We start from the raw sequence: 12,954 nt of genomic DNA, 5'->3' as shown, positions 1-12,954 counted from the left end.
TTTTTTTCAATATACAAAGATTTCGTGTATTTTTTTATCAAACTGTGCATGAGCCATTTTTGTCATCGTAATTGTTTTAAGGAGATGATGCCGCGTAAATAAAAATAAACCTTATTCTCCTATCAACCTCCATTCCTAATATCGATTATAAAGCTAAACATGTGACGAATCTCGATACATATTACAAGTATGCATGTTAGAAAGATTAGCATTTGAGAATGAAGGCAAGTAGGGCCTTTTAAGTATTACATTGGTAAAAAAATAGAGATAAATTCGTATAGATGATGGAATCTAAGACTAAATACTTTAGATACCTAGTAATATTACAACAACTGCTATACCGTAGAAATAGAGATTAGTAGGTAATGTACCGTATCCTCGGATGGCCCTGCTGCTGCCGGTGCCGCCCGACGCGTCCGTTACAACGGAAGTAGGTAGGCACAAATAAGGAGTCCATGGCAGGATACAAACATTATTTACAGGGTAAATACTTCTAATCTTCCTTCATCAGGTTGTGAGAACACCATTCTTTCGAGAACCGTTCGTACTGTTGTCCGAACAAGAAGACACCCACTCGACTTGTTTTAGGTTATGGTACCTATATTTACACTGACGAAAAATAACAGGTGACTGTTAAACTTGTATCAGAATCACAAAACATGGCATGAAAAGAAACCATTCCTGAATAATATGCATGCGCGTAACGCATATTCCGCGAGGACGCGGGACGCAGACGCGGACGGTGCACTGCCGGCGCGGCGCGCTGGACGCGTGCCGCGTGCCACGCGCGCTCACACGCTGGTGGCGCTCCCGTTGCGGCCCACTGACGTCACCCCCATGGCCTCGGAGGAAGTTCCGCGCCCTTGTCCGCGTATCCAGAGAACCTGCGGGCACACGTTCACTCGTCACATACCCAGTAGACACAGTAGACATGGTAGACATAGTAGACAACAAATGCTATTCTAATGATTTAGATTAAATTATAATAAAAATCTTCAATAAAACTTCTCGGTTTAGTTTCACTTTTATTTCATTTTGACCAACGAGCGCTTTCTCACTTCAGAAGGCATCTTCGGGACTGGTAAATTTTGAAGTTTTATAATATTTATTATTATGAATCACATACCCAACTACTTTATTAAGGGACAGACAACATAAATATTATTAGAACTGAGGCGTTACTTATAAACCTGGGCACTTCGACACATGACAGATGGCAGTAGGCATAACCATAGAAAAACATAACAGTTGAACTCTCATGCATCTTTTTCAGAAATAAAGCAATGTGAATGTAGCTATGGTTGAAATACATGTCATGTCAATGATTCTAATAATAATAAATAATATAATTTGGCCATTCGGATCTAGGTTTAATTACTATTAGCGATATTTTGTTATTATTTGTATTTTGTCACGGGTCGATTACAATTTTTCAAAGGCGAAAATTTAGAAAATTTCGTATATCAGGAACAACAATGCTACGATTATTTTCCGGTTATTTTTAAACGTATTAGGTCTTTTTTACACCACATCAAAGATCTAGATAAAATAACTTAATGTGGATTGACTTTTATTGTACAATAATACATTATAAAAATTATTTTATATACTCGCTTTAGTTATTGGCAGGTAAACGCACTGACCAGTACGCCATGTGGCCGACTGATCTACGCTTGATTTCCATTTTAAAATATTTCACCGGCGCACTAGGGAAAATAAAGGTCGGTTTCGGATCAAAAGTCAATAACTCTTTTATATTTAGAGGTATATTTTCGAAAAAATACACCAATATAAAATAGTCTTAAATGCTTGAAATGAAATAAATTTGAATATGATATTTTTTGATATTTGATATTTTTATTTTTACAGAGTAAAATATAAAAATAATATTGAAAACATAAAAGATGTATATATAATATGTATACCTACCAACTAATTATTATAATATTGATGGGTTATTGAACATTTATCGTAAATCTATAAAATTTGATAAACGGCACTTGAAAGTCTACAAAGAAATATGTTCATATTATTTAGAGTTTAAACATTATATTGTAATAATAATAGAAAAAAAAATAATGAAAGATTTGATTAATTAACTAGCACAAAACTTAATATTAGAAAAATATAGACATACTACTACTACTACTACTACTTTCCCTTATCCGCAACCAATGGTGCATAGGACACTGCATTGGCACACAAAATTTATTTTGATAATTTTATTACCTAAAGGCAAGATGATCAGTTAAACATACATATTATTTACCTTGATATTAACCTACATAGCTCATAACGTAAATCAATATCAAAGAAAAACATGTTATAGTGTTTTCCTACATTTCTCTATTCTTAAACAAGTAGTCGTAAGAAATATTTAAAAAAATTAGTTAACATCAATATACTTGTGTTTTGTGTGTATTTCGTACAAATGCAGTGCCCTATGCACCATTGGGTGCGGATAACGGAAAGTAGTATTAGAAGTCGTTTTTTGTTTAAAAATTATAAAATATTTGTGTTTATCATAATTTTATGCTATTTATTTTACTTGAACTTTACGATCTGGAATAAGTTTATTCATTTTCAAAAGATTTTCACAAGAGATTTTTTTTCTTGCTTTAGTCGTTTCTTTTCTCCGCTTGTGGCTGACCATGATTTAAAAGAAATGTTGAAGGAAATATGTAGTATCATTTTCATACAACGAATCCAGGCATGTAACGTAAACAGTCCGTTTTTTTTTTATCTTCAAGCCTAACAGTCACTTTAGTTAAATCATTCATTTGCTACTGCAACTCTACTGAGTAGCTCCACATATCGTACATGTGGAACCAGAAGGTGTATCTGTTAACACCTGAGTTACTTTGCCATCCATCATTGTTAGAAATAGTTCATGCTTTTTTTGCATTACGTCACCTTCTTTATTGATTAATGATGGTCCCAAAAACTGAATTTGAGATTTAATTTCATCCACAATAGCTTTGGTTTTTTCGGGAGTTTCTTTACAGAATTCTTTTAATATAGGCCGGCAAAAACGAACAGATGAAGGAACCGGATTTTGCCAGACAACAGCGCCTGTTAGCTTGTCAATTAATTTTATAGGCACCAAAGAAGCGATAAACAAATTTGCATCAGAAATAAGTACAGATTCTTCCGGTAGTTTTTGTTTGTACTGGTTTTGACCAGAAGAACCATCACAGCCCCATTTACTGTATAAAATTAAATGTTTCAATCCGTTCTTGTACACGGAATCTATGCTCAAAATTATATCTGCAGTATGATCCAATAAATCTTGAAGATTTATTATTTTTGCATGTGTGCTTGTAATTTCCATTGCTGAAGATGGTGGATAGCAGGTCTTTATTATTTCTTGTACTTGGTAACATGGTGGAAATATAAAACAATTTCGTTCGTTCGTTAAATTCCTCACATACGAATATTGTGCTTTCGTCAAATCTAAATCAATCAAAACGCTTAATGCTTCTTGATCAAATAGTATTTATCTGCTTTGCATCATCTATTATGAGAAGCGAATATAAAGTCTTATTTTAATGTCAGCAAATCTTAACGTTTCCACAAGTTTTGCTTCTGTTCCTTCTTCGATCGAACGTAATCCCTAAAGATATGCATTGTAGATGTGCTCAAATCCATATTCAATAAGTAGTATGGTATTTTTTCTATTTTCCTAGATTGTGACGAGTCTGCAAAAGATACGCACGGTCTTCCGAGTTTTCCAGAAGAAGGTGAAGAGTCGATTGTAGCGTCTTCTGAATAAGATAAATTAACTAAATATTCTGAATTCAACCAATCATTTTTTTTCACAAATGTATGCAAAAAGTAGCTCTTTATATACTATAAGATAAATAATAACAGTATTGTCATCTTGTTTTTACATTTTTCACACGCAACATGAGTGCAAAAATGATAAATGCCTACCAAAATTATCAATAAATGATTTTTTCAATAATGAATAACATACTAATTCGAAAATATTTAAAATAAATAGTCGTACATTTGAGGCATATATTTGAAGCCGCCATAGATAGCGGTTTTTGGTTTTCTGACCTTTATCACATTTTACACAATAACTTCGTAATAAGCTAATTTTAGCAGCTAAGTTTTATGTACCTACACTACAAAACAACATGAAATGTAAAGTGTGAGGAGACGTGAGTGGCTGTCAAAAGTTTCGATAAACTTATTTTTTTGATATTATCTTTTTGTATAATTATTTCAATGCTTATATAAAGAAAAAAAATAAAATCTTTTAGTTGTCTTATATTGTTTAAGGAATGAACTTTTCAGATATGCATAAAACTTTATATCTATTCATCCAAAGTTCAATAAGAAATTAACTTTTAAAGTGATGAAGTGAACAGATTTAAAATGGTATCCGTAAAAAAACACAGTTTGTGGCATTGAAAATATATATATGATATTTACTTAATTTAAAATTAAGACATTTTTTTATAGTTTGACTACATAACTATTTAAAAAATATATTGAAATGTGTCAGTAGCAACTTTGGTAAAATCACTTATGATATGCCGTTGTTCTACCATTTTCCATAGAGCGGCGCGGCGAGTAGAAACTATAGAATTAGTACGAAAAAAGAAAATAATAACCGTAATTTTCCCGACCGGGTGGATTGGCAAGATAAATGTGAAATGGGCCTTAGATCGTAAGTGATTACTACGAAAAAAACTGTTACAGTTCAATTTACTACTCTGTTATCGAAAGAGTTAAAATTTTTGACGTAGTTAATTTAATTTATAACGGCAACTGCAACTTTGGTGGTTATTTTAAGAATTCTGTTTTTAACTGAGGATTTGAAGAGGACTAAGGGCGACACAGGGCACAGGGTACGGGTGTGGGGTGGGATGTACTCGTTTTCTCGGGGAATATTATAACATTGTACGATTTGTTAACTGCGTGTATTTATGTACCTAACACTTATTTCTTTTAGTTATTAAATGTTGTTTTGTTCCGAGGGTAAAAGCTGACTTTTTCTTATTTCCCCGGGTAAAGCGTTGTAAAGGTTTATTATTATTCTTTCGCTTCTAATATATAGCGTATTCTCTCGGAGTGTATTCATTGCCATTTTAATTGCCCGCCTACTTGTAATATGAAATATGTTTTATATAATATAAATGTTCATCGATATTCACAGCGTTATAAAAGAAACGGGAATACAATGCCGAAATATCCTATCTAGATTAATTAATGTTTATTTTTCTACCGGCAGTGATGGCTGTTTTCGGCATACTATTTTATGTTCATTGTTCGTCTATCGCTACGTATAATGTTTTCCAGAGAGTCGGAGCGGGTCTCGATTCGCGGGGCATTGTCTCCGGTTTCCCCGAACACGAGGAGTCAGCGGCCAGCGGCCACCGGCTCCCGGGGGCGGGGGCAGGAGGACACGGAAAGGGCGGAGTAGAGAGAGTAATATCTGGCGCCGGATGCTGGATGGACGCTCGGCTGCCGGAACTTCTCCCGCGGAAAGAACGTACGAACAACGCGTCGGATAGCGTCCAAACTTTTTTAGAAATACCTACTTTCCCACACCCGCACCCGCTCCCGTACACTTAGAACGGTAAGTATATAGACTTGCGTGTACACTTTGTTCGCAAGAACACCCCTATATTGGCATGTTTTTAATACAATAATCATATGTGACAGCAGCCTGAGCGTAGGGTGTAGGGACAGCGGAGTGAGGCTATTTATGGTTTCTAAAAGGCAAATCGACCGCTTCTGGTATATCGTAATTTACGAATTTTGAACGAATGTAGGTAATTTGTACTTCTTCGTAGACACAAACAAGTGTACGAGGTCTGCACGGACTATAAAATAAGCGTTATTGTTTTATTTTGCAGTAAACAACTACTAATTATATTTTATACGACATGCCAACGTGTTGAAACTGTTTGTAATCTAGGTATACCTATAGGTAATACAAGATAAGAAACTTATGAGAATCACATCGATAATAAAAATCGGATATGGAGAAACATTTTTTTATTTATTTATTTACTTCAGTTAGTTAATATTACATTGTATATTAACTAATATATTTACAATTATAACAAATACTTATTAAATATTTCTTACATAACTGCATAACCAACTTTGGTTTCTCAACATTTGATAAATTGTTTTAGGAATTAAATTACCAATAACTTTATCAATTTCTGAATGAAAAAAAAACACATTATTATTTATATCATCGTGATTAAGAATAGACCAATCAATTTTATTAAGATGTTCGTTAATTAAATCGTAGTCGGCTTTAGCAAAGTTAAAACTGGGCTTAGAAAATTTAAGATAAGTTTAGAGGCGGGTGATGCATGTCTATAAGTAAACGAAAATTTAATGCTTTAGTGATTTGGCAGAATCAATGTTGGTAAAAACGAGATCATGTAATCGATTTTTATGGTTAAGGACATGATTGATATGCGGAAAACTAAGGTACAAAGCCATATCTGAGATTTCTCTTTGACATGGTGAGAGTGGTGATCTGAGTGGTGAACTGATCAATATCGTCGGCATAATTCCAATCAGGTAAATTATAGTCACCCATTCTTACGAATTTCGAAATAAGATTTTATTATGCGGGGAGAATATATACGGATCCAATGATAGTTTTGTAAGTTTTGTCACTGGGAATTATAAATAGTTGTTCCACATAACAATTTTTAGTGAGTAGAAGTCTTGATGTAATATTTTTCCTGGCTGAGAACGCCTCCTCCTCTTGATTTAAATTAATCAAATCAATCGAATCGGTTTTAAAACTTGAATTGTAGTTTCGGTCCATTCTGTAGACTTGATAGGTGGAGAGTCCCAATTCGCTTGTTAACATATTTGAATCTAGCCATGTTTCTGTTAGTATTATAGCATCGTATGAAGTTGTCTTAACATTTATTATGAAATCCGTTAACTTTGATTTGATTCCTCTTATGTTTTGGTAATATATATTTAGTTTGTTCAGTTTTTTGTGGTCTTTGTAACAATTTTAGGTGTAGAGTTTACGTATTTTATAGTTATGTTTGTTTCCAATTCTTTTTGACGTGGTTCAAGTTCGTTACGTAGAATATTCAGTTCATTTCTTTGCATAATAGTTAAGTCGTTATTAGCTTTAATGTCGTTTTTCAATTTAAATTTGTTGGAATATTTTCGGCAGTCATTGGATCATCAAATTGTATTTTTATTGGTCTATTGCCGTCTTTTTTGCAAAGACCCAACCTGTAGTCCTTAAATACATTTTGGTTGATTGAAACTTATAGAGGTTTCAGAATTTCTGCAATCTTGTTGTTGTCCTCCATAATTCTTAAGTCAGATGAAACAGTTTCCACACATTCAGGAATATTATAAAGGACAACGTTTTTAGTGTGTTGTTTTTTCTCGTCGTATTTTTGGCATTTATCATGTAATTCAATGCACTATCAGATTAAGCCATTATGAAATATAATAAATAATATTATAATTCTATTACTTAAAATAACAAATTATTTAAAAGATAAATAAAATATTTATTGATATTGGTAGTATCAAATTGATTTAGTTTACTTTGCTTCGTAGACAGTCCGCTCGAATATGCCTTCTATATTTGGTCTCCCCAGTATGCGACTCGCGAGAAAATGTTTGGAAATATTCATCTTCATCGGAGCTGCAAATTAAAATTCAAAACCTAAACTAATATTATTATTATATTATTAATCACATAAGATTCATTGAATCTCTTATCAGCGTCCAAAAATTATTACTTTATAACAGAATTCAACAATTAGTAAATGAAACCTAATAAACGAATACATTTTAATCAACAACACAATTTAAATCAACTAACTAAAATCAATAAACATGAATCTAATGCCAAGCAGTCTTGTCCTTCAAATATTCTTCGACTCTATAGTAGCTCTTTCCGAAAAGCCCGTGCATGACAATTTATTTTTTTTATTGGCAAAGCCTGAATTTCAAGAGGTACCTTGTTGTAGAATCGTAGGCAGTTTGAGGCAAAAGATATTTTTTTTGCACTCTAGTAGTGGGCACTACTAGCATATCTTTATTTCTTGTGTTGAACATTGATACATATAAAAATTAGCAGTCTGGACGATCGTCGGCTGTTATTAGTTGTTAGATATATCGGGGATCCTTCATAATGTACTCAGTGGACGTCTCGAGTCTTGATATTCCAGCCCTTTTCTCAATTGGCTTCAAATGTACCTGACTGCTGTACCCATCACACATCTCACTATTATATTTTCAACAGTTCGTACTGATAGCGCATGCGCAGGATTCATTCCCCCATGATTTATAATACTCGTATATGCGTATGCACGGTTCAATATCAAAATTTAAAATCAAAAAAGGATATTTCTGGATGTGGATTTGAAAAAATCAATATGTAGATTTCCTAAAAAAAACGTGTTAACAATGAAGTAGGCAAGATATTCGTATATTTACCCACGCTGCGATCTTCCTCCACAGGAGTCGGAACATGGCTGGGCGCACGAAGATGATGCAGATGATGATGCCTTGGATGGCGTTGATGAGGTCGCTGCAATACCACAGCGGACCTGGTCCTCCAGCAAGCCAAGACACGACTTCTAGGAGCCAGGAGAGTCCCATCACCAGGAACAGCACCAGGCACAGGCGAAATCTTGCAAGAGATACATTCGTTACCTTCACTGTGGTTAGTGTGCACTGTTGTGAGGTTAACTGTGCTAACTAGATAATATATCATGTTTAGGATCAGTGAAATGAGATAAAAATTTACATAATTATATTACGTAACTATGAAGATATCGGTTTAAATCCTCTAAGCTTGGTTTGTTTGACGAATTGTTCAAATGTTTTTTTAAAATTAAGTGAATTAAAGACTACAATAAATTCAAAACAATACTCATACCCACCACAGAGAGAAAATAAAGTCAAGCTACTGTCAACATTTTGGTCAAATGTCGACACCTAGTATGTAACTCAACACCGGATCAACTTAGAGCAATAAATAAACATAGGACATAAAAAATACACAATTTTAAACTAGATAAAAGATAAACTGTCGATGTCGTATAGAAAACAAGAAATTTTTGTTTTCTATACGACAGTTTGGCTTTGAGGTTGGCAAAAAAGTGCCAACCTCAAAACTACTAAAAGTTTGGATAAATCATAATTAAAGGAAAAATTGCTCAGTGGAACAAAATTTTTGACACTTTTAATGCGTAGATAAACGTATCGAAGGGTTCTAGACCCGTCGGTAAAAAAATATGTACTTACATCAAAACTTGATGGTTTATTTTTAATTTTATTAATTTTTTAATTTTTTTTTTATATTATTATTATTATTATTTTTTTTTTTTGGTGGTGGTACGGGTATCGGTACTATAACTTTCTAGTCGGTCGGGAGACTTTTATCTTCAACTATGACGTCAAACTGAAGCTTTGTCATTTTAGAGCGTAGATATGTGTACCGTGACGTACGATTCCCCTTGATTCATTTCGATGTACCTACCCAAAACTTGAAGAAGGGGGGGGGGGGGGGTCGGTAGTATATCTTTATAATCGCTAGAGGGAATTTATCTTCAACTAGACCGTCAAGGTGAAGGTATGACGTCTTTATCTTCCCATCATAATCGAGGCCCTGAAATGGCTACTGATGATCTACTACTACTGTCGATCAAATAAATAAATATTTTTTTGGCGTAGGATTGTTATAGGATTATTATTACCTATAAGCGAAAATTCAAAATGTCATAATGATCCGAGATAGGGCAATGCCAGAGGGGTAGGCAGAGTCCTTACACACTTTTCTAGCTTTACCTACATCTATACAGATCATTTCATATACGCGCAACGATTTTTATTGACTACCCTGACTTATCGAGTACGTATAATTTTTGAAAACTTATTTTTCAAGTTTTCTGCGAAACTATAAAGTAATATATTATGAATGAAATGTATTACAAAATACCTTAAGTGAAAGTTACGCCAAGTACGTTTCGAGATTAGCCATGAAAAAAATATGCATAAAAACATGTGTATAAATTGTGTCTAATGCAATGCTTAGGTTAAATCATAATTATTTATTATAAAAGTCTTAAAATATTTTCTTGTAAATATTCTCGATCTTTATTATGCAATTAAAAATGATAATAATAATTATAATAATAAGTTTAGTGAGGAACATTTTATTATTATTATATTTTTTTATTAATTGTCAAAATGTGAAAACTCATTATTAACAACCTAAAAAATATTTTTTTGTGGTTGCTATTTTTAAAATTAAACAGAGGTACTTTTTTCAAAAAAAGTCTACCTTTATGAACCTAATACAAAGTCACAATCTTAAAATATTATAAAATAATTGTCATCGTGAAGGAAAAAAAAAATAACAACAACAACAACAACAAACCATCACGCCGTTTCCCCGTAGAGGTAGGGAGAGAGGATAGAACGCCATAACACTCTATCTTGGCATACAGACCACGCTTCCTCTACTATACATCTTCTCATGCACGCACGCCGATTATTCCTACTTTTGACATGTCCATCTTCAAGTATTTGATGGACTTGATCGTGCCATGTCTTTCTCGGTCTTCCTCGTTTTCTGCATCCATCAACATTTGCATCGTAGATCCTTTTAGCCGTTCTTTCGCTGTCCATTCGCTCTACATGTCCAAACCAACGCAGCACCCCTTTCTTGATTCTGTAAATAATGCATGTCTCAGCCTTACACACTTCACGGATCTCGACATTTGTGCACCTATTATACATAAAAAATAAATAAAAGTTAAAAATTTCTTTGACCATCTTTTCTTTTATTATTTATCATTTATTTTTAAATAAAACCTATCATTTTCTATTATGCCAGTTATTTTAATAAAAAAATCCATATGAGTATGTATTTTAGATAATAAGTAGATTAAATAGGTACCAACTGAAATAATAAAGTTACAAAATTATAAAAAAAATATAAATGAGAACAAACGTTATTAGATTTGGAGTCGATAGATTATGATTGTGGTCAAAAATTTAGCTAAATAATTTTTTAATACATATTAAATTCATCTCCTTAATTTATTTGCCACACTTATCCTGATTCACATTATGGAAATCTATAATTGGCCTATAATTTTGGTTTATTTGTAAAAATAGTTTTTTTTTTACAATGGCTGTTGTTTTCTTTTAAACTCGCTAAGCCTTTATTTTGAGGCAGGTGGGATAGAGGGGATATGGAAGGAAGTAACGAAAAATACACCACAACACCCAGATCAATTGAGAAAAAAAAAAATTAAAAAAAATAATGTGCAATAGAGAAATAAACAGAAATTCCAAACGGTTATGAATTTGTTTCTCCAAGGGCCTACCGCAAGGATTAGTACTAAGTCCACACTAAATAAAAACATGGAAAAATACCCTATTGCGGGCGAGGCAATGGTTAGAAATATGAATTTTATTAGAGTCCCAGAGTATAATTACTGTCCCGATTCGTTCCGTATCGGAGTTCATTGTTTTGGTAATTAACAACCGTACTACGAACAATCTCGTACATGTACAATGTATTGGCAATCCGAAATTTACCTCCTCGTACAAGTTTATCATCCGCTGATTAGTGGTAATTTGTGTGTGTGTGTGTGTGTGTGCATATGCTGTTAATAACACTTAGCAACAGCAGCTGTTTAAATAGTGCCTACTTATTACGACAGAGTACCGAACACCGATGTCGAGGAAAATTGTAAAGTAAACATAAAATGAAATTCACCTCCGTACCTGGACCTGTATGTATATCACCAATTATTGTTTGTAAAGTAAAATCGAATTTTTGTATGAATGTTAAATTACAGGTTACCGGTGAAGAAACATAAAATTTTTCATACAAATAAACACAATTACGTTCAGAAAATTCGATTTTACTTTTTACTTCCCATTAAAATCGGTGTGTTGGGAAATTGTACCCGAGCCGAGAGTTATTGTTACACTATCCCGATAGGTTACCAGGCCAGACGCCAGACGTGTCAGAATATGATAATCGAGTAATAAATTACTGAGTGCGTATGGCGGTGGATAGCAGAGCCTCCATTGTGCCTAAGTTTTAATATCGACATCTCCTCAAAAAGAGTTCAAACCTTTATCTATATAGGTGAGATTCATCTGGTTGAATTATTTCACCTGATGGGCAACGCATTAAAACGCTTTTTATTATTTATACCTCTTCTTACTATTATACAAATTAGGTAGTTTGATCAACAATATTTTGAGTTCATTCAAACGCTTGTTGACAAAAGTGAAATTCCACCCGGGAGTTATCGAGATTGATATTTATCGCAACAGAGAGAGAAAACATTCTGAGAAAACAATATGAAAGTCTAGGCATCTACAAAGCTTATGTTTCACGAACATTGTTTATATTAGTGTGATATTCCGATTCAGACCTAGCCTCAAAGAAACTCGTACGCTTGACTTAATATTGCATATTATAATTAATAGGCTCCCTAAATACCCATATGAACAATGCAATACTATGGCGAGAACATCCAACAAGCAGTTGTGAGTTGTCCTGGCCTTGGAGTAGCGCAGGACCGAGATGCTTTCGCTGTAGTGATCGCCAACGTCGGGGGAACCTGATAAGGCACCTTAAATTCAATAAGTCCGCTTAAATTCACTACACATTGTCACATACTATAACGACTATATTTCATCTTGCCCCATTTAAGTAGCGTGTGATTAAGCACGAGTCTAAATGATAATTTTGCTACGTTAAGATTCAGGCATGGCAATACCACGTCAGACTGTGCATTTCTAGAAAAAGATCGCCCGTGACAAGCGGAGAAACGTGTAACGTGACAAAATCAAAGATGTAGTTCTTTTATATCGAGGAAACATGGCCTTACGGCATGTAAGTACTATGTAATTGAATTTGTAATCGTATTGTCGTTTCAATTTGCCAGAACATGGAATCTA

At 33.6% G+C, this 12,954-nt stretch overlaps 1 protein-coding gene across 1 annotated transcript in view; it reads right to left on the bottom strand.

Moving 5' to 3' along the window:
• Positions 1-7,053: 7,053 nt before the first annotated feature.
• The window catches only part of LOC148274195 (G protein-coupled receptor Mth2-like), a 45,355-nt gene continuing 39,454 nt past the window's right edge, over positions 7,054-12,954 (bottom strand). The window contains exons 8-9 of the mRNA XM_088237458.1: positions 8,458-8,653; positions 7,054-7,660 (exon numbers count right to left, since the gene is read on the bottom strand). Coding sequence (XP_088093584.1) covers positions 7,652-7,660; positions 8,458-8,653 — 205 coding nt within the window. The 3' untranslated portion in view covers positions 7,054-7,651. The remainder of the gene's footprint in view (positions 7,661-8,457; positions 8,654-12,954) is intronic.

This window comes from Micrasema longulum, unplaced genomic scaffold (assembly GCF_059751315.1).
Source record: "Micrasema longulum isolate JH-2025_06_02 unplaced genomic scaffold, ASM5975131v1 h1tg001725l, whole genome shotgun sequence".
Classification (NCBI taxonomy): domain Eukaryota; kingdom Metazoa; phylum Arthropoda; class Insecta; order Trichoptera; family Brachycentridae; genus Micrasema; species Micrasema longulum.
Note: the sequence above shows the minus strand (reverse complement) of the source record. Positions and strands in the feature narration are given on the sequence as shown.